This window comes from Leptonotus elevatus, chromosome 13 (genome assembly GCF_054856555.1).
Source record: "Leptonotus elevatus isolate MCC_2025b chromosome 13, RoL_Lele_1.0, whole genome shotgun sequence".
NCBI lineage: Eukaryota > Metazoa > Chordata > Actinopteri > Syngnathiformes > Syngnathidae > Leptonotus > Leptonotus elevatus.
In genome coordinates, this window is record NC_141251.1 from 5,384,060 (window position 1) to 5,405,303 (window position 21,244).

General features: G+C 40.4%; 1 protein-coding gene across 2 annotated transcripts; it reads right to left on the minus strand.

The window, feature by feature from the left end:
• Window positions 1-60: 60 nt before the first annotated feature.
• Window positions 61-20,703, minus strand: ptena (phosphatase and tensin homolog A). Of its 2 annotated transcripts, XM_086093355.1 has the most exons (10): window positions 19,976-20,703; window positions 8,989-9,073; window positions 8,852-8,896; window positions 8,730-8,773; window positions 7,045-7,283; window positions 5,183-5,324; window positions 3,286-3,354; window positions 2,787-2,953; window positions 1,209-1,538; window positions 62-943 (listed from the first exon to the last, which is right to left on the minus strand). In XM_086093355.1, exons 1-10 carry the CDS (start codon window positions 20,052-20,054, stop codon window positions 758-760), a joined length of 1,386 nt encoding a protein of 461 aa, XP_085949481.1. In that variant the 5' UTR covers window positions 20,055-20,703; the 3' UTR covers window positions 62-757. The 2 variants fall into 2 exon arrangements, with proteins under 2 accessions (XP_085949483.1, XP_085949481.1); XM_086093357.1 differs by lacking the exon at window positions 3,286-3,354 and having other exon boundaries at window positions 61-943.
• Window positions 20,704-21,244: the final 541 nt, after the last annotated feature.

Sequence of the window (21,244 nt, forward strand, 5' to 3'; positions counted from 1 at the left end):
ACCCACACCCACCCCGGCCCTTGAACCCACCCTTGCCCACCCCGCCCCCCCCCCCCCCCCCCAAACCCGCGGCCCGCATGCAGTTTGCACTGCACAAAGGCCAAAAAAAGTCACGTGAGACAGCCTGCAAAGAGCACAAGAAGCATTCACAGTAAAGGAGGAGGAGGAGGAGTAAAAGATGAGGAGGAGGAAGGAGGGAGTGAAACAAAGTGACTGCAGCACTGGCCTTGGTTTGGACAGGAGAAGGAGCAGCATTGTCCCGAGTAGATCGTCCATGACTTCAACTCCCGTCTCTCCTGATTGTGGTACTCTCTTTCTTTCCATTGTCTTTGACACACACACACACAAAATCCTTTATATATGAATGTATATATATGTATATACATATACGAATGTATATAGATATAAACACATTTTTTCTTTTTTTCTTTTTTTAATAGCTACAGCACCTTTTTTCCATTGGGCAACAGTGTCAATACTTTGCACGTAGTTGATGGCCGTGCCAAAAGGGGAAAAAAACAAAAGAAAAGAAAAAAGAAAAAAAACAATATATTGGTCAGGATATTTATCTTTTTTCCCCCCTAAAATTGGCATTTGACATGATATTCTATTGCCATCTGGGTTGGGGGGGGGGGGGGGGGATACGGGACAAAAAGGTTCTTCTGTTAAGTTTATATTCAAGTTTTCTCCTTTTTTCTCTCTGCTGTATAATTTCATCTCTTGCTGTTTTTTATTTATTTTTTTATTTAAAAAGAGTTCACACTTTTGTGATTTGCGTGTGCTGCTCTTCGTCAAAAGGTTCATTTTCCGGATCAGAGTCAGTGGTGTCAGAGTATCGATAATGGTCTGGCTCATTGTCGCTGACGTCCGGCGTGACGGATGTCGAAGTGCTCGCTTCGGAATTCGAAGGCTCCTCCACGGTTTTAGTGAAATACAACTTCACCTAAGGGAAGGGGAAACAAAACAGACGATTCATCGATGAATCAGATTTCAACAAAAATGTGGTGCTTGCAAATGCCTTATTTTAATTGAACATAAATATAAACAGTCTGCATTCATGGAGAACTACAGAAAACTGAGAATAATTATTGTTGACAGGCTGAAATTCTCAAGATTTGTTTAAAGTTAAACTGTCTCCAAGTGATTAACCGATTATCAAAATAGTTGTTGATACATTTTACCATTAACTAAAAATTTACACCGGTTACCTTGAAGTTTGGCGAGAAATAACGGTTGGCTTTGTCCTTGTTCGCCTTGTCCAGGTCGTTTTTGGTCAGCGTCAGGATGAGGTAGTCCCTGTCGCCGCCGTCCCTGCAGCCGCCACCGCCACCGCCGCCACTTCCGTCCCTGCACTCGGCACTGTTCGGCGGCTGCAGCTGTTGTTGTTGTTGTTGTTGTTGTTGTTGTTGGACCTGGCCGCCGCTCCCGCCGCCCTGCTGGCTATCGGCGTTGTTCACCGCGCCATTCTCCAGCTTTTCCACGCCTTCCTCCGGCCCGGGGATGAAGAAGGTGTTCACCCAGAAGTGAAACATTTTGTCCTGGAACGGACAGGAGGAAATTCAGTCGTTCAAGCAAAGATGATACCACGAATCTGCTGAGATTTAAAAGAAGTGTTGAATAAAAACTATAGACCATATTGACAATATGGAGATAGACAAGACATTTTGAGATAAAAGATTAACTAGCTTGTGTAATTTCACACTTGATGGGTGGGCAGGCATTTCAGAGACCCTCCTCTTTGTACACAAGCCGTTAAAAAAGTCAATTTTCCATCAAATGCTCCCTTTATGTCTGTGTGAATAATAGCATCTATAAAACGATATCATTACTACCTGACAACATTTTCCTAACAGGAAAAAGGAGACATCTATTTGAGGGGGCCATTTATTTGTCTTCAAGGGGACATATAATGGAATATTGACTTTTTGATTGCTTTGTTTACAAATAGGTCTCTGGGTCTCCATGTTAACAAAAGGAGCACTCTGCATTGGCCCCACAGAAGTGGGGACGAGGGCTTTTCCAATCAGGCGCTCGAAAATGACCACTCCAGCCCCAAGTACGTTTTTTTTTTATGCTCCTCCTCGTTCTTCGGTCTTTCTCTGTGTGAGGTACGCGCAACTCACAGCTGACAAAACAGCTGGGACGGCATGGCTCAGTGGTAGAGTGGTCGTCTCCCGTCCGCGAGGTTGTGGGTACGATCCTCACCCATAGTGACCATGTCGACGTGTCCTTGAGCAAGACACTGAACCCTAGCGGTGCAACGGATTATCATTGATTCGTGGTCGGTTCGGATCAGGCCCCACGGTTCGGATCACGCCCGATCCACGGATTGGTTGGTGGCCATGTCAAGGACCAAGGCTACTTTGTAATTTACTCTCCGTGTTTAAAGGAAGGGAATGTGCCTTAAATTGCATGTTGAGGTCTTTTATTATAGAAAACAAACAAACAAACAGATAAATAGGACTATCTTCATTTATTTTAGAAATCACTTTTATAAAATAAATGAAGCTGAACCCTGATTTGCTCCCAGTGGACCTGGCAGCGCCCCGCATGGCAGAAGTTGACCACTATTGTGTGAATGTGTGCGTAAATGTAAGGCATTGTAAAGTGCTTTGAGCACCATTTGGTGTAGATACCATTTACCAACAAGGCACTCAGTGCCTTGCTCAAGGGCACCCAATATAATTTAAAAGGTGGAATTGTCTTACTGTTGTTCATTGACCAGTCTTGTGTGTAAATTTAAAAAAATAAAAATAAAAATAAAAAGTACCCAAGCATCCACTGACCTTTTTCATCATCTTGTTCTGCTTGTGGAAGAACTCCACCTTGATGTCGCCGCACACGGGCAGTGGCTGCGGGAACTCGAAGAACATGTGCTTGTCCTCGCGCCGGGTGTGGGTGGGGTTGGACGTGTGGATCTTCACTTTGAGCTGGTACACGACGAACTGGGGATCTGCAAGAGGCGGCGCGGCCAGGACACCACACATACGAGGCGTGATCGTGAGGAAGGAACTTTTAGCGCCCGAGACGAGCAAGGATGCCGATGTGTTATTACGTAAGTGAATGCATGCAAATGCACCGACATTCAAAAGGGAGAAAGCAACATGCTACACATGAAGAGACCCAAAACCAGAGATGCAGGACCCTATTCTGATAGCTTGGTCTCATCCTACCAGGCATATACATCTGCTACCTAAAGACTGGTCCTGCCTACGGATGCTGGATCTCTGGGGCCTGGTAAAAGAAAATGAATGGAATGGAAAAATGGATGAAAGGCTCATTTACCCCAATGCCAATTCCCTTTCTTGAAGCCCTGAGGGGTCGGCTCGCTCCTGTTTTTAACGGTACTGTCTCCTTAAGAGAGGGAAAAGAGGTAGATGGTGGTCACAAACGGCGCCCGACTGCATGGGGGGGGGGGGTGTTTCTCGAGAGCACAGCAGGGACAAACACAAGAGAGGTGGACACAAATATTTACAGATATATTTACACGGGGCGAGGGAACTCGCTTTCGACCAAAACACTTAAGGCAGGGGTGGGGAACCTGCAGCCTGTGGGCCATATACGGCCCACAAGAGCACACAAATAAAACTTCAAAAGAAACTGTTACAAAAAGTTGAAGGAAAAAAACAATATAAATGTTTGTATGGCAATATATAACAAAAATAATAATAATAATAATCAACATCAGATTCTTTTATCTCCGTGGACTTGGAACCTGGGGTGTGTATATCACTCAGAATAGGTCCTTTTATTTAAAGCTGGAAAAGGGAGGATTAGGAATCAAAAAGCAGAATCCATCCAGTTAAGAGTAAGGAAGGAAGCCACAGAAATCCTTCATAGACCATTTTTTGGACCACGGCATTCACATACAAGACAGAATTGGGTGAGTTACACATGTGCGAGTTAACAATAAAGGGTTATTTGTTTCCTTTTGCCACCATAAGCACGGCAGACAAATGCATGTACAGTTAAGCCCAAAATGTATAACTGTTAGGTGGAAATGACACAAATGTGTTTCTTCCTGTTACGTTTTTTAGTCACTCTCGTGTCAGAAGACAACCATTCAAGCAAATGGGGCACTTTCATTTAAAATTGAGCCAGAGTATATGACAATCTTGAGCTTAACTGTATATAGACTGCACAAAGACACAGCAACAATGTTGATTAATAAAACATATATTTTTCAAATTGAGTCTGTTCAGGAAATCAAAGCAACTGAATTAACAGTAAAGTAAAAGTGTTGTGTTACATTTGTGTGAACGTAAACTAGGGTTAGACCAATTATCGGCTGGGCCGATTATCGACACCGATATTCAGCATTTTGACGAATATCGGCATCGGTCATTTTGAAGAATCACATGGCCGATAATAGATCAACTAAAAAATATATATATTTAAATTGTCAGAGATGCTGATGTGCCTTGGAACTCTGCACCTTCTGTTTATTTAAAAAAATTAAAACTAAGAAATAAAATGTTAATAATTTAGATATTTTGAAAAACTTTATTTATTGTAAAAAACAATAGGGAGCTATCTACTTAAATTGTTATTGAACTTTTGAAGACATGCTACTGCCCCTGGGAGAACCCTGAACTTTTTGTTCGATTTTTAAAACAAAGATGTCTATTGACTAAGATTATTATTATTATTTTTTTTTTTAACTGTAATATTTAAAAAATCCCCCCCACCCCCCAAAATAAGAGTTGGAGTTTCTCTTTTTTATTTTTATTTTTCAATTATTGATGTCAATATTTCTCCTTTTCGGCCCTGACTATATTGGTCTATCTCTAACGTAAACCAATAAGTTAGTATTCCTGACGGTGTATTACAGTCTTTATAATATGTTAAGACAGCTCCTGTGAGCATGATTAATATTACGGGTCTGTCTACGATTTGGGAGCCTCCTGAGGTAGCCGCTTCTTCAGCGAGGGCTAATAATATCTAAAAAGCTTCATTATTTAAAGGTCAAGTCGACCTTGAAGAGGAGTAAAACCTCATCAATAAAAAGCAGACCGCGAATGCAGTGCTCCAATTCGCTTGCAAAAAGGACAAGAAGCTCCACTCCGGACCGAGCATGGCCTGCGGCTCTAAAAACGCAGCGTGGGTGAGCCTTACTATGCGAAATGTGTGTGCGCGCGCCTTCAAAAAGTTCAACATGAGCATATGTGCGCGTGTGACTCACTGCAGGTGCCCCCGCTGAACATGGGCAGCGTCTCGAACACCATTTTGTGGAAGAGCAGCGCCACCGGCTTGTACTCCAGCTGGTTCTTCAGTAGGTAGCTGTAGTAGTAGACGTAGCGGCGCTGGCTCGGGATGGTCACTCCCTGGCAAAAGCACAGCGACGACAGGTTCAGAGAGGACAAACACGCCAGGCACCTGTCGGCCACTTTGCTCTTTGTTATTGCACTGCAAATATTTACTGCTGAAAAAAGGAGGGGAGTAAGTGAAATGTACCTTGAATGTGTTTAAGCACCAGTCTTTTCCGTTTTAACCTGTATGTATTGAACGGACTGTGATCATGGGGGAAATGTTGCAGACCCGGTAGGGCTGTGCAATTAATTGAAATTATTACACTCCACAATTACAAAAATCTGCATAATTTTTTTTAAAAAATTAACCATTATTAATGCTAATTTTGAGTTGTTAAAATTTATATATTTGCACCTTTTTTATTTTTAAATAACAAATTTCATAAATCTTGTTTGGTCAAAAAAAGTTACTTGCATAATTATAATAGTGTTTCAAAGAAATTTATTTGACTTAATATTTTTTTACACATTTAAACATTTTCTTGTTTTGTACCAAAAAACAATGACAATTGTCCAAATTGATTGCAATTATTACAAAATTAATCATGGTTAATTAATTTGTTCCCAAAAACGTATAAGTATGTTCTATTTTAAATGTTTTGAGTGTCCCAAAGACGCATTTATACTTTTTTGTTTATGCTAGTGCATACAGAAGGAATTAATTACCCCTCCCACATATAAACACACAATTAAAATAGATACAATTAGAAAATATATACTTTTAAAACACATTGTGAACAAAGTGAGTGCTTAGCAGTGTGTGTGTGTTTGCTGTGTTTACTGCTGAAAAGCGTATCGGCAGCTCAAGAAAGACAAATAATTAAATTGACATCAGCAACAATGTTACGATGTATAACTTTTTTAGATTGTGTTGTCTGTGCTACACTCTCTGCCCGAGTGCCTCCTTGCCTCTCCTCCCTCACACACAAACACTAGCTAAGTGTGGCACACTTCTCCCACACTCACATTCACTCATCTGAGAGACCCAACAAGATGCATCTTTTTTTCTTTTTCTTTTTTTACTCATGGTAAGTTGTGACTTTGTAAAACAATGTAACACTACATTTTAGCCCCCTACGGCAATAATGTCCTTGAAGAAACACGTTAAGGCACGTCAGCGAGAGCATTTTTCCAAGCAAGTTTTAGAGAGGGTATGACATCATAATGGTTGCATGTTTGTGAAATAAACAAAACAGATTGGGGAAAATCGTAAAGTTGAATACTAAAGGACAAATTATTATAAAACAGTCAAATGTGTTCTGCCTGTAAATAATATATTTATTATTCTAAGTGTTAATGAACCCCCAAAAAATTATTTATTATATATTTTTTTAAATAATCTGCGAATTAATCTGTTATCTGAAGTTTTATTCTGACAAATATTGCAATCGGCTTTAAAAAAAAAAGTATCAGTTTGGTCCCATTTAAAACTTTGCATGTACAGTTAAAATCTTTTTGAAGGTCACAATTTGAGTGTGGAACAAATTTTTGCTTTTCGGAAACATGATTTTGACCAATGACTTCAAAGTCAACCAGCGTCAGTGAACCAACAGTGTTTGACTTTGGCGCTATTCCACATTTACAGTATCAAACTACTTTGTGGATCACACTTCAACTGGTGAAAATGCATTGCCAACCAGCAGAAATCGAAGCTAGAAGTGCGTTCTTGACTTGAATGTTTGAGTTCAGCCGGCCTACTGCGGTCAGGGCACTTGTTTGTGAAAGCGGACCTCACCTTCTTGTCCCTTGTCCTGACTTCGCCGTAAAAGTCGAGCGCCTCTTGGGCTTCCAGGAACTTGCCGCGGTGGAGGAGATAGGCGCAGATCATCACCCCGGTGCGGCCCTTGCCGGCCTTACAGTGGATGGCCGCCACGTGATTGTCGTCCTCGCTGAGCCACTGGTCCAGGTCTTCGCAGAACGGCTTGATCAGCTCCAGCTGAGGGGGGTTGTGATCTTCGAAGGGGTACTGTGCAACTGCGGGAGGCAGGGCGGACATTTTGGTGAGATTTTAACAAGCCTGAGTCATAGCATTGCAAACGGGTGGAACATTTTTTGTACATTTCCAAGGCATGTTAAGATGGGGAGTTTTGGTCATATTCAAAATTAAAAGCTTTCCAGATTTGCTGCATCCGACCGACAACTACTACTAAATTTTTGTCAAATTTATGTCCATATGCTGTTTTAAGATGATTCAGAAGTTACTCACCACTTACTCGGCACTCTAGCAATATATGGAGGACTACAGTTTCACTTTTTCTTAAATCCTATTCTGAAGTGTGCTTGAGAAATTCAGAATTAAAAATTCATTATTACTGCTGGATGTAATTATTATTATTTATTTTTTTAAGGGGAAGTCAACACCCTTGCAGCCCTACTAGTTTAAATACGATATTCTGGTTAATAATGCGTTGCAAGCTGCAGTTTTTATCAATATCACGGGGCGGCCATTTTGCCACTTGCTGTCGCGTGAAAAGGACATCACAGCTGCTCAGGTCTCAAGTAACAACCAATCACAGCTCAGCTTCAGATAACAGGTGAGCTGTGATTGGTCATTGCCTGAGCAACTGTGATGGCATCTTCAGCCAACAGCAAGTGGCAAAATGGCCGCCCCCTGAGATGGATAAAAACGGCTGGATTTTGCTTCATAACTCATATTTCACAAATGTAATATTAATCAGAATGTGATGTTTAGATTAGTAGGGTCACATAGAACATATTACTGTCGACATTTTCTACAACTCTACTTACATTCCTTATTAACTCTCATTCACTGCAATCGACGGCTATAGACGTAAAAAATTCATTAGAACAATTTCTATTAGTTTAACATTTTTCCTACTTTTGTTAACAAGAGTATGAATACCTAGATTTTTTTTTTGTATTAGAACAGATATAAAATTTGTGATTAATCATGAGTTAACTAGTGCAGTCATGCGATTAATTACGATTAAAAAAATTGTAATTGCCTGACGACCCTAATTTTTACTAATCTTTTCTTTTAAAAAAAAGAAAAGATTATTACAAATAAAAATTAAGAAAAGATTAGTAAAAAATTAGGGGCATCAGGTGATTAAAATTTGTAATCATAATTAATCGCATGACTTCACTCGTTAACTCACAATTAATCACAAATTGTATATCTGTTCTAAATGTACAAAAAAACACTAGGCTTTCATACTCTTGTTAACAAAAAATAAATAAAAATTACGAATAAAAATTGTTCAAATAAATTTTTGACGTCTATTGCGGTCAATGGCAGTGAATGAGTTAAGTAGCCTGCCTTTATTTTGGTTTATTCACATAAATTCCTGTTAATTCCCATGGAACGTTTCCTTCAAAAATTCCCATTATTTTGCAATCTGAGTTCATCATTAAGTGTTGTGGAAAGTGTAGGAAAATGGAATAAAATGGCGTGCGTACCTCTGCAGTTAAATTTGGCAGCGTCGTAGTGTCTTTCTGCGCAGCTGAAATGGGAACATCCAGTCAGAAATCAGGAATGAGTAAACTTAAGAAAGTGGAAATAAACTCTGAGGAACACTTACAGGTTGTAGATTTTGTAATGGTTTTTATGCTTTGAATCCAAAAACCTGTTTACAAAAGAGAGCAGGAAAGGAATACACAGTTAGGAAAGGAGATCAAGTCAGAGCAAACATTTTCCAGCAAGATTTCAGAAACTCACCGTACTACGTCGTCTATATTGTTTCTGTACACGCCTTCGAGTCGCTCTGCTGGAAAGCCCATGGCAATGATGTTTGGGTAGATATCTGTCCAGGGAAGGGTGGGGGGGTCAAGGAACAGTGCAGTCTCAGTGGGTATGAAGCCTTTTGAATGGCGCTTTTGGCCAGCGACGTAACACAATGAATTACTTGTTTCGCTATTTAACGAGACATTGCCATTGCTAGGAATTAGAGCACACGAGTACACCAACGCTGGCACGGGCAGCAGACCGTGACAAAGTTTTGAGCCGACGTCAATACCGCCGTGTCATTACAGTCGCGGCTAGATGAGAGCGCAGGAGCAACGCTGATCTGTGTGTGTGTGTGTGTGTTGCCGTGTTGTGACAGATGGCCTTGACGGTGAGGAGAAAGGACACGAAGAACTGCGCTCCTGCCCGAGCCCGGGCCAGGACCACATGTGGGCGCACGAGAGGAGAGTCTCCGCTCCGTGACCTGCGTGTATTTTTAGAGCGCAAACGTTATATCAGCAGGCCTGCAAAGCGAGAGTATCTCTCGCTGGAGTTCAGTTTGCACACATTTGGAACGCTTTACTAGGTACACCGGGTTCCTTGGGGCAAGTATCACATGCTAGACAGTTGAAGCAGTTAAGGTATGGTCGAGACGAGCCACTTGAAGTTCAAACTGAGTATAAGGAATGAGGACAGGTGACTTTAGGATGTTTTCACACCAATAGTTTCCTTCCGAATCGGTTGCACTTGGTCCCATTTTCCTTCTTTTGAAGCGAACCCAAATAATATGAGGTGTGGAGCATGGATGAGTAAAATGGCACTAATAAACTAGACAAAGTGCAATTTCTGCAGAAATTGCGTGGGAATGCTGAAAAGCTGAATGCTAAGATTTGAATGCATGTGCTTATGAAGATAAATTAACAAAGTACTAAAATGTGGTCCAAGCGGGGTTTGAACCCAGGTGGAAGGCAATTGCTCTAACCATTAAGTTGACTTATTTGAAATCATGGCTAATAGTGTATTTATTTTTGAAAAGTGTCATGTGATGTTGAAAGCTAACATGCATTTAATCATTTGGGTGAAATCATAATCTATTTCCTGATCTGATAGTCAGTTGGTATCGAACCATCGAATGTACTAAAATGTGGTCCAAGCGGGGTTTGAACCCAGGGTCTAACCACTGAGCTATTGTGACTTTTGAAATCATAGCTAATGGCATATTTATTTTGAAAACTCTCATCTGATGCTGAAAACGAACATGCATTTAATCATTTCAGTGAAATTATAATGCATTTCTTGATATGGTAGTCAGTTGGTATATGCATGCATTCTGCCATTACAACATCAAGCGTTGAGGATTTGGATTTTTTTGGGGGTGAAATTTCAGGAAGAACTGAAAATGTGCTATAACCTTTACAAGTGAACTTTATTTGACTTTTTCTAAACTTTCAAAAGCACTTGTCTAATGTTATTCCCCCAACTTGCTGTTCTTAACAGAAAGCAACAACAAAGGGACCACTTCCCTCTGACATGATCTTATTTGAAGTGTTGTTTAGAGTTGTCCTTTACTATAACTAGAAGGATAGATGACAAGACTAGAGTACAACAGCAGGAAAGTCTGCTGCAAGCTACCCCCGATGTGGTAAAAAGACGATTCCAAAACAATACACTAAGCCCCCCCCCCCACAAAAAGTCACCTGGTCAGGTCCAGATTAGGACATCTACTGTATGGTCAAATTGGACTATTTGTAACCCTCTTTCACCACAATTAAACCATAAGACATGAATGAAATTACTTATTCTATCGATTCCCATGTCAGAAAATGCACAAAAAGAATCCAATCAAAACATGCTAAAGGGTGACTTTGAATCTGGTACGTTTGATACGGTCTTGAGTATTTCCGTCGGTGCGTCTCTATTGGGACTTTGATGCACGACCGTCTCTGGGGTTTTACTGAAAATGGCGCTGGAAAAAAAAAATTCTAGTAAGAGGCTTGAGAGAAAATGGCTCGTTGGTGGCAGAGGTCAAAGAATTTCCTTTGAAATGACAGAAATAACCAGTCTTGATAAACGAGCTTTGGAGAAGAGCACCTCTGCAAAGTAAAAGCATGAAGAGAATGGACGTTGGCATCAGAGGGTCATTACCAGGTGCTTTTGTCATCAGCGTAAAACGAGAACAAAACACATAAAAATAAGTCTAAAATTTGATCAGGCCCACAAAAAATAGGGGACGATAACAATTGATGCTGGAAATTCAGGTTGAGCATGCAGCTATCCTACCTGCTATCTGGTCTGGTGGTTCGTTAAACCATAAGTAAATGTTCACCACCACAGCATACCGAGTAGTAAGTAGTAAAAGGGAAATTAAAAGAAATTCTGACACAGCTGGTCTTCGGTTTTAACTTGGTTTCCTTAACTAAGGTGGCGACGTCAGAACGTGCAGTACCACCCCACGCCAACGCAGTCGTTGAGTCATTATTTGAATGAAAAACACAGAAACGCAGAACAAAGAACAACCCTAAGTATGGCAAAAACTGAGCTTTTAGCACATGACAGTGAGTCTCCATCCAATAAAGAAAGCCAGTGTAATGGGACGCACATCTAACAAATACGTATCAATCAAATGTATGACACTATCACGTCCATTCATCTTCTGACAGCAATCTTGGGCTAGCAAGGTATACCTAATGCAGTGGCCAGAGTTAGATGAAGAAAGGGGCCCTGCCTGAGTGCGCATCTCCACTGCCTTTTTCCGAATGGCATGATGTCATCGAACAGGGCTGCAGCACAAGGAAAATAAATAAATAAAAAATTGCCGGGAAGCGTCAGGGCCAATTATACAGTGACACACATACGCTCTTAAAAGAGGAGCACATCAGTGTCAGGTTGCCGTGAAGAGAGAATAATCGAGTTGGCGTGAGCAACCGCCGCCGCCTACCTGAAAGTGAAGTCTGCTCACCGCAGTAAAGCCGAGGGATTTCACACTTTTAACCAGTGACTAAAGGGCAACCTTTTCTCACACTTCCTGTGTCCAAAATAGGGAAAGCGCAGTGTTTCTAATTGGATACGTCGTTTTGATGTTTAACTGCTTTTGATTCTTTTTTCCCCCCTCCTACCTGTATCGTTGTTGAGCCATGTTAGTGAATGTCAAGACCTTTGCTATGAAAGTAAAGCTGGAAACGCACGCTTCCATCTTTGCAAATTGTGCGCACAAACACAACTGGCTTAGCTTAACTGTAAGACATTTAAAGTGTTGTGAGGAGAAAAGAATACAATGCAGAGCATCTTGAGTGCCGTTTCTGCAACATAACCTGAATTTAACTCAAAGTCAAAGATGTTAAAACTACAATACTTGTATGCAAACCATCCATCCATCCACTTGAAGCCCATATATATATATATATAAATATATATATAAATTTAAAAAAATAAGTACGACGCTAACAGACCATTACGACAAAGTCTGACGTTGCCGCACAAACTACAACATTGCGCACCGTTCACAACCTGAAAACACAGGAAGCTGCGTGAAGGGTGTCCTAATGGAGTAGCGTTAGCATGACGACGAATCGCAAGGAAGAAAACCAGGCAGTGCTGTTAGCTGCTAGCGTTAGCCAACAGCAGACTAGGAGCTACTTGTTTTTTTTAACTCATTCACTCGCAGCCATTTTCACTGAAGCAACCCCCTTCACTCCCAGCTGTTTTATTGGATTTTGACTGATTTTGCAAGGCCCGGAATATTGTGCTATGTTCCTATAAAAACATGGAATCTACCAAATGAAAGATTATAGTCTCTTCTTTCATCAGAAAAAAGAAAAAAAAAAGAAAAAATAAAGAGTTGTTTCTATCTGTTTCCGTTTTGCAGCAATTAGCATTAGAATATAGCTAAATTTCATCATTAACAAATCTGTTTAAACCACTGGGGGAAAGAGCTTTTTGCAACATGGCCCTGGTTGATCTCTTATACTTGGCTGGCCGTTTTTGTAATAACTACCATTGCATATATATTATTATATTGCAATATTTAAAATACAAGTATTTATACGTTTTTGGGAGCAAATCAGGAGCAAATTATAATCCACTTTTAGATTCAACAGTGCCAGGAAACCTTACACATGAGCTGCTTGGGCCAGAACCGGTGGTCCAGGTGGTCGTTTTCTGCCAAATCAACTACTCATGATAATTTATAACACAGACAAGTGAAGCGCCAAGAAAACTTTCACACCACAATGAAGGGCACACATTCAGCCATGGAAACAAACAGATAAAATGTTAATTTTTATTTATTTATTTCCTGTGAGAAAATTGTCGACAATTGTCTTCACACTAAATAAGATGACCTAAATGTTTCAAGCAGCTTCAGTGGGCCACGACTGCATGGCCCCACCCCCCCGTAACAGTAGCTAGCATACATACGGCGCAATAATCTCAGCCATGCATCAACGCATTTATTAGAAGTCAAACACAGCGTTTCATAGCCTTCTATAACCCTTGGACCTACTGACAAAGTGATCCCAGTCGGACTATTTAAAGTGGTTTTTTTTCTTTTTTAAAGCTCCACAGCTCCTAGGAGAGCCTCAGCACAGGGCATGGTGGGAGGGAGGGGAGGTGGACTAGTGGATGGGGGGGGGGGGCTTGGGTTCTGAAGCTGGGAGGAAACGCACATGCAAGACCCACTGACGGAAGCTCGAAATAGGAGGGAAAAATGAAAGAAAAAAAAAATCTGCCATTTCAGGAACGCCTTCTTTTTTTAAAGCCAGTCCTCGCCTGGGTTCTATGCATACGCCAAATGTACAACAGAGCGAGGGAGAGTGGGAACTGGTGAGCGAGGAGGGGGAGGGAGGTGTGTCGGGGGGGAGGCAGGAAAGGAGGAGAGCAGAGGAAAAGGGGCAAGCTGAGAGGGAAATTACAGTGGGAGTAGTTATAAAAAAAAATAAAAAAACAAGAGCAAAGAGGAGTGAGGCGGTGGGCCGATACAAGATCACTGCTTAACTCCACTTTAACTGTGGATTACATAACTGCATATTGTTTCGGACGCCGCGCCAAAAAGCGATAACAGGGCCTGCATTGTAAAAACCAGAAATGCAGAAGCCCCCCAACCCCATTTTGAGGGACGTGCCTCCCTTCACCACAAGCTATATACAGACAACAATCACTTTAGCATGGAGTCATGATACATTTCATCAGATAACATCTGACTGAACTCTGCAAGGTACACGGTTCCGCAACAAAAAACACAGCCAACACATCAGATCGACTTCAGTTGTTCTTGCAACCATGTGAGCACACGATTGAGGCGTCTGACGATTTTTTTTCTTTCTGTTGTAAAGATAAACACATACAGGCCAAATCGTTGTAAAATAATTAAATGTTCTGCCTGCAATTCATATCTTTATAGCTGTAAGTGTTAAGACACCAAAAAAAGCCACTTTGTTGATCAAATATTTTCAAAAATTAATCCGTTATTGTCATTTTATTCTGCCAAATATTGGCATGGGACCTCCCCCCAAAAAATCAATATCTGCCGGGCCCTAGTAGCAAGGCTGCATACATCACACACTTTGCAAATTTAATATTCTATCTACTAGCCCATTGATAAACCCAGTAATTGGATTTAAAAAAAAATGGAACTACAATGACATAATGCATGTGGGGCACAGGTATTATTTTTGTCAACCAGGGTTTGCCATCTCAAGATACGATGCACTGCGTATAGTTCTAAAAGGTGGGGCCTCGCTTGGTGGTGAGTGATGTGGGCGTCAGCAAAGAAGCATGTAGCTTTGGCTGGCTATTAACTAGGTAACCCGTTAGCCAGTCTGTGTATTAAGTGACTCTGTGTGATTTACATGTTTGTCTCCTTACCGTCTCGTCTGTTCAACTGAATGCTGTTCAACGGAATTGTAGACATGCTGTAATGACACAAAAGTTAGTTATGCACACTGCACTCTATCTTCTTTTCAAACTAGTGTGAAGTGATACCACACTTTGGATATTGTGTTTTACGCACTCTTTCCTCATGGCTCGTCACCGTCGCACCAGCTTAACCCTACACGGAGTCGAGCTTCAACATTATAGGTAATCGAATTAGTTGCACTATTCAAATAATCATTTTAGCCCTACAAAATGACCAATCAAAAGCATATTTTTACCTTTGTTCAAACAAGTCAAATAGGGACATTCGACTACAGTTTAACTTTAACTCATTTGCTCCCAAATACGTATAAATAAGTTCTATTTTAAATATTACCATGCTCACAAAGACATATTTATATGTTTATGCTAGAGCATACAGAATGCTTTGATGCAGCCTCTGAACTGAAGAAAATGCTTGAAGCAATGGCAGTTATTAAAAAAACGGCCAGTAGGTGGGAGCAGAGTATAAGAGATCAACCAGGGCCATATTGCAAAAAACCCTTTTCCCCACTGTTTTAAACAGATTTGTGAATAATGATGAAACTTATCAATATTCTAATGCTAATTGCTGCAAAATGGAAACAGATTAAAGAAGAGACTCGAATATTTCTTTTGGTAGGTTTCATGTTTTTGTAGCAATACAACACAATATTCTGTGAGCCTTGTAAAATCAGTCAAAATCCAGTACAACAGCCGGGAGCAAAGGGGGTTGCTTCAGTGAAAATGGCTGGGAGTGAATGAGTGAAAAGTGTAGGGAGAAATGGGATGAGAGAATGCCTCTGAATGTAATGAACTCATGCTTTAATACCACTGTTCTCTAATACTGTTAGCCCCAGCCTATATGTAGCTCGTGTCATCTGTCATGTTTAACTTTTTAAGACAGAAAACTAGTTAAATATTCTGCGAGATGCATTTTAGTAGTCCAATCCAAATATCACAAGAGACCATTAATCAACAATACAATATCAATTAATCAATTGGTATGCCAAGCCTAGTCAGGACAACTATCCGAAAGTTTCCATTAAAATGTTCTAGCTAGCTCAGTATTATATGTACACCTTTGTCCAAAATGGACAAACTCAATTATCACGAGAAAACAATTACATTTAAAAATTCAAAAAAGAAAGTACTTAAGTTAGGATTTTGAATTCCTGCACCAAGTCACTTGGCAAAACCAAAGGGCCAAAACTGAGTATTTTCAGGCTTTTTAGGGACTAACACACCAATAGCACAAGTAAGACATCACAACTCGTTGATCATGGACTCTGTCACTCAACTTGACTTCATGACAACAACAAAATAAGTGAGAGTTGGAGGTTGGAACTACTGTGCCAAGTCACTGACAACCACCCATCCATTTTCTCTAGCTAGCGCTTGTCCTCATTAGACTTGTGGGTGAGCTGAGATATATCCCAGCTAACTTGGATTTGGAAGCAGAGTACACCCCGGAATTGGTCCCGGTCAATCACAACGCTTTGAACAACTGGGACATAAATGTGCCAATGCATGAATGTACAATTTACCTGGCGGCCATAACAAGGTATCTTCAGGCTTAAGGTAGTCGGATTTCAAGAGATTTCAGGGCCATATTAAGGCCACTTTGAAGGGATTTAAGACATTGCTTGTAATTGAACAAAAAAGATAACCACATTACAACTACTGGCAAAAAGCTCCCTTTTCAGCACAACTGAATGATATCGGATGGTTCCACCAATTCTGACCAAACAATAATGAGAAACTTGTCACGTTTGCCTACAAGGGAACAAATGCATGTGCAATTTCCTAGAACCCCGATACACAAGAACTCTGGAGTTTTAGCAAGACAAAAAAAAAAAGTTAGAAATTAATACAAATATTACTTGATGGCCAAATCAGGCCTAAATTTGACAATTTTAAGACTTCCAAGACAATTGTAAGGCCACTTTGAGGGATTTAAGACACTAGATTAACAATATAGTAAGCACGTTCAAATATCTGGCAAATATCTATTTTCTCGACACAACCAACAAAATGATTAGGTCAATTTTAATATTCACTACAAAGAAAATGGCAATTTTTGCAACCCTGACATTTTTTTTAGGCCCTTGTATGATGGATTTAAATTCCAAGTATCACCGTTAAGGATAAGCAAGGCCTTAATAAAGGGAAAACCAAAGCAATCAAATCAAATTTTAAGTGTAAGCTTACAAAAACCACATTGTCAATTTCCACTTGGCGTAGCATGTCTACAAGGTAACACGCATGGAAAATGATCCAGAACGCTAACATACTTATAGTCAAGACCAGTAAGACTCAAAAGAAATGCTAGAGGTAAGCGCAGCCTGGAGCCTATCCCAGCTGACTTTGGGTGAGAGGCGGGCACACACCTTGGATTGATTGGTCACCAGCCAATCAAAGCACTTGAAACCAGAGGTTTAAAAAAATGTGACATTGTGTTAATGGAGAAACTATTTTGCAGCCACTTTGAAGGAATTTAACCGTTGACCACTGTCGGGGATGACCAAAACCTCAATGTTCATTAGCACAAAAACATGCTAATAAAAATAGAAATTAGCTGGTCAAAACAGGCGAAAGGTAGTCCAATGAAAGACATTTGCAAAGATTTAAGCCCTTACACTGAAAGAGAAGCGACCGCGTTGAAAATAACTGCTAAATGTCTCCTTTCCCAACACAACTGAATGATTACGGATGATCCACCAAGTCTAAACAATTGCAAATGATAAATTAGTCACATTTGTGACAAACATTACATAAAAAGGTTTGAGTCTTGGGCAGTTTTGAGACCTTTGAAAGATTAAGGATTGTTGAGGATAACCAAGGCCTCAATATTGAAATCACCTGAAAACAAGATGGAAAAAAATAGCAAAAACACAATGTTACTTTTCCCTCATGTTACCATATCTACATGGGAACACATGCATGTATAACCCAGATATAGTTCCAGTATGGTTCTCAGACGACAAAATGCTCAAACGAGAAGCAGAGTCAGCCAGTTGCACAAAAATGTGCTAATGAATGTGGTAATTGCCAGATGGTCAAAACAGGGTATCTTCAGGATTAAGGTAGTCCAATTTAAGACTTTCTAGGACCACTTTGAAGGAATTTAAGGTCTTACATTAATAAAAGGGACCCCGAAACAAATTATCTCCTTATGGATAGTTCCACCACCTATTCAAATCAGTTGTAAATGAAAATGTCCCATTTTCACAGAAAACGGTCAGTTTCAGATGATTGAACAACTGATTTTAGACGTCAGTGTTCAAGATGACTATGCCTCAAATGAGGAAACATCTCATATAATTTGAAACCAATGAAAACCACATTGTTACTTGTGAATTCAATCAATTTCCACTCACTTTACCAGGACTACTAGAGAAAACATGCAAATACAAACCAGATACGGTTCTACTTCTCTCACATGGAACTAAAACTACGAATGCTCAAGCTAGAAGCAGAATCAGCCACTTACACAAAGATGTGTTAATGAATGTCACAACTATCAGACGGCCAGTTGAAAACATTTGAATTAAGACCAAAAATCTTCATAATGCAAATGTTTCTCTTTCTAGCCCACAACTGAATGATTATAGATGGCTCCACCGATTCTCATGTAACGTAAACAACAAATTGCTATTTGTAAGAGAGAGAAAAAAAATGGCCAGTTGGCAACTATTGACAATTTCTGGCACTTTTAAGGCATTTGAACGATAGACGCGAGGACCAAGAGTCAAGGAACCACTGGTAAAAAATTATGGAGATGTTTGCACATTCTGCATTTTTAAGCTGTTTATACAAACAGATATAAAAGGACCAAGCGTCTTCATTAAGATGCCCAAATAAGCGTACAAAGGGTTCAATATTCTGTGTGTTTTCTGATTCACAGCACCAGAACACCTCGGTTTACAAAAAAAAAAGAATTTATGAGCAACTTTTTAAAAGAAAATATGTCCTCGTTAAACATTATGTTCGGTTTATGAACAGTCAATGACATTGATCGTATCTGCGAAATAAAACATTACAGCACACACAATCATGCTCACTCCAGGGACATTCTGTGCTGCTATTGTTAATCCACAATTTCTCAATTGCAGCAGATATTCTGACCCCCCCCCCCCAATTATTTCCCAATATTTTACTATTATTATTATAATTGTATTGAATGTTTATCAGTGTTTTGGGGACATTTTTCAGCGGTTAATCATTGTTATTTATTTTCCCAATGCATTACAATGGTGTCAATTATGCGCAAATTCTGACTATTTGTGAATAGTGGAGGTTAATTTAAAGTAAAATATACAAGTTGTTCAAATAGATATATTGGGCCATCTTCTGATCTGATTGGGATCGGTATTGTGCTTTTTTTTTAAGGGGGGGTTGGCGGTTAGTTGCTGATTATCTCAACTTGAGGCAAGTCATTTGCCGATTGGAATTAATTATTTGCATTAATTTCAATGGGAAGCATTATCTTGGTTTTCAAACAAGTTCACATAAATTGAATTCTGAATCAGTGTTCCACTGTAATAGAATATTTATACAGGTAATGCGTTTCATGATCAGTAATTGCTAATAATAATCGTGATTACAATACTGGTTCAAAAATAATCGCGATTACCGTTTTGGCCATAATGGCGCATCATTTATGTGATAAATCTATGACTACAATAGTGCTGCTAAATTCAATTTCCACTCATTTTATGATGTCTGTTATGGATCACATGCATGTATAAACCAAATGTGGTTCTGATACTGTAAGAAAAAAAAACTAGTGCGCCTCCAAAATGCTAAAAGCTCGAGGCAGCACCAGCCGGTTAGTTACCTTGCATTTCATTACTTACACACACACACACAAGCACACTCGGTGTCCAGTAGGACGGGAATTTCCTGCTGCGATACGACGGTGACATGAGTGCACGCCGCTTTGACAGATCCACCATCTTTCAAACACGCTTGCTGACAGCCCGAGCTAGCCCCCCTGCTAGCTCCCCTCACATTTCTCATCATAAGATTAATCATAATCATCGATGCAGCCTTACGGATGAGTACAATAACCCAGTGGAGGAAAGGATACATGTTAAGTCCAGGTCGAAGCCGTCCTCCTGGTATCTCCTTTTGTTCCGGCTGACAATTTCTTTAATAATGGCAGTCATTGCAGCGGCTGACAGGAGTCTATTATGGGGAAATGATGAAAGCAGGCTTTTCGGAGGTTCGGTGGGACACGGCGGTTCCGCTCGGTAGGTCGCGGTTAGGGGGTGGGGGGGGTGGTCCTCCTCGGGGCTAGCCAGCCGAGCTCGTTGGGATTAGACAGGCTTCCTCTGGAACATAAAGACGGGCCTTGCTCGGCTTCTCCTCCGCGAAGGCCCGACTTTTCCAATCCCGCGGTCGCTCTTCCAAATACTCCCCAGCGAAATGCATGCAGTTGTCCACAAAATAAGACCCGGGTTCGGTCCGAAGTGAGAAGAACACTCACCGGTTACCCCCGAAGGGAGGAAGAGAGAAAAAAAAAAGCCCGTATCCAGTCAGTCGGACGGGGGGGTTGGAGCTAAGCTAGCTCGCTACGATCCAAAAAAGACCTCCTTAGCGATTCAACATTGTCACCGAGCGCTCGTCGAGAACATCGCGGGGAAGGAAAAAAAGTGACAGGCTCCACCTCAGATGTATACAGACTATACAAAAATCAGCAATATGCACAGATTGCTTTGACAGCTCCGTCCCGGAGAATCATCTTTCTTTTTTACTCGCTACAGCTGAACTCAGGCTCTCATCATGGCCTCCGCCGAGGAAAAAAGAAGGTAGAGCAGGCTGGGCTTTTAGTACACGTATCCCGCCGCCTTCGCCGTGTAGTCCCTTGGTTCAATTCAAACGGACCATTACAAGACTTTTCAACTAAACCTAAATCGTATAATTGGTTATTTGATCTTAACTGCGATATTACATTTTATTTGAAGAAAAAAGATGGGCACAATCTGTTAATATTTGATCGCGGCGGAAGGATACGAGAGGTACGCACGCGACGGCTCCCTTCTGTCAAAGTGATCACGTGTGACTATAATTAGGGAAGTTTCTCACATAAAATGTCACTTTTTTTTCGCGCTTTTTTCCTCGCTCACAACCGAGTTCCTTTATTTATTAAAATATGTGAAATTGTTAACTTTAATAATGAACTAATGGTCCATTCTCATGTAATATCATTGTTATTATTGTATTATTAATTATTAATTACATTAAATTATACCTAGAAATATTCGCTGGATGTCAATGCACCGCAGCATGTTTATGACAAGCAGATTCATCATTAAAAAGCTGCATTTTGACATCCGGAATTATCTTCATATTTGAT

Excerpts from the sequence above, each read along its gene's own strand:
- ptena (XM_086093355.1), bottom strand. The coding sequence starts at position 20,054 with ATGACTGCCATTATTAAAGAAATTGTCAGCCGGAACAAAAGGAGATAC. Across the intron at positions 9,074-19,975 it reads CTTCGACCTGGACTTAACAT|ATATCTACCCAAACATCATT; the intron begins GTATCCTTTCCT and ends TTCCCTGGACAG. Across the intron at positions 3,355-5,182 it reads GTTCAGCGGGGGCACCTGCA|GAGACAGTACCGTTAAAAAC; the intron begins GTGAGTCACACG and ends CCCTCTCTTAAG.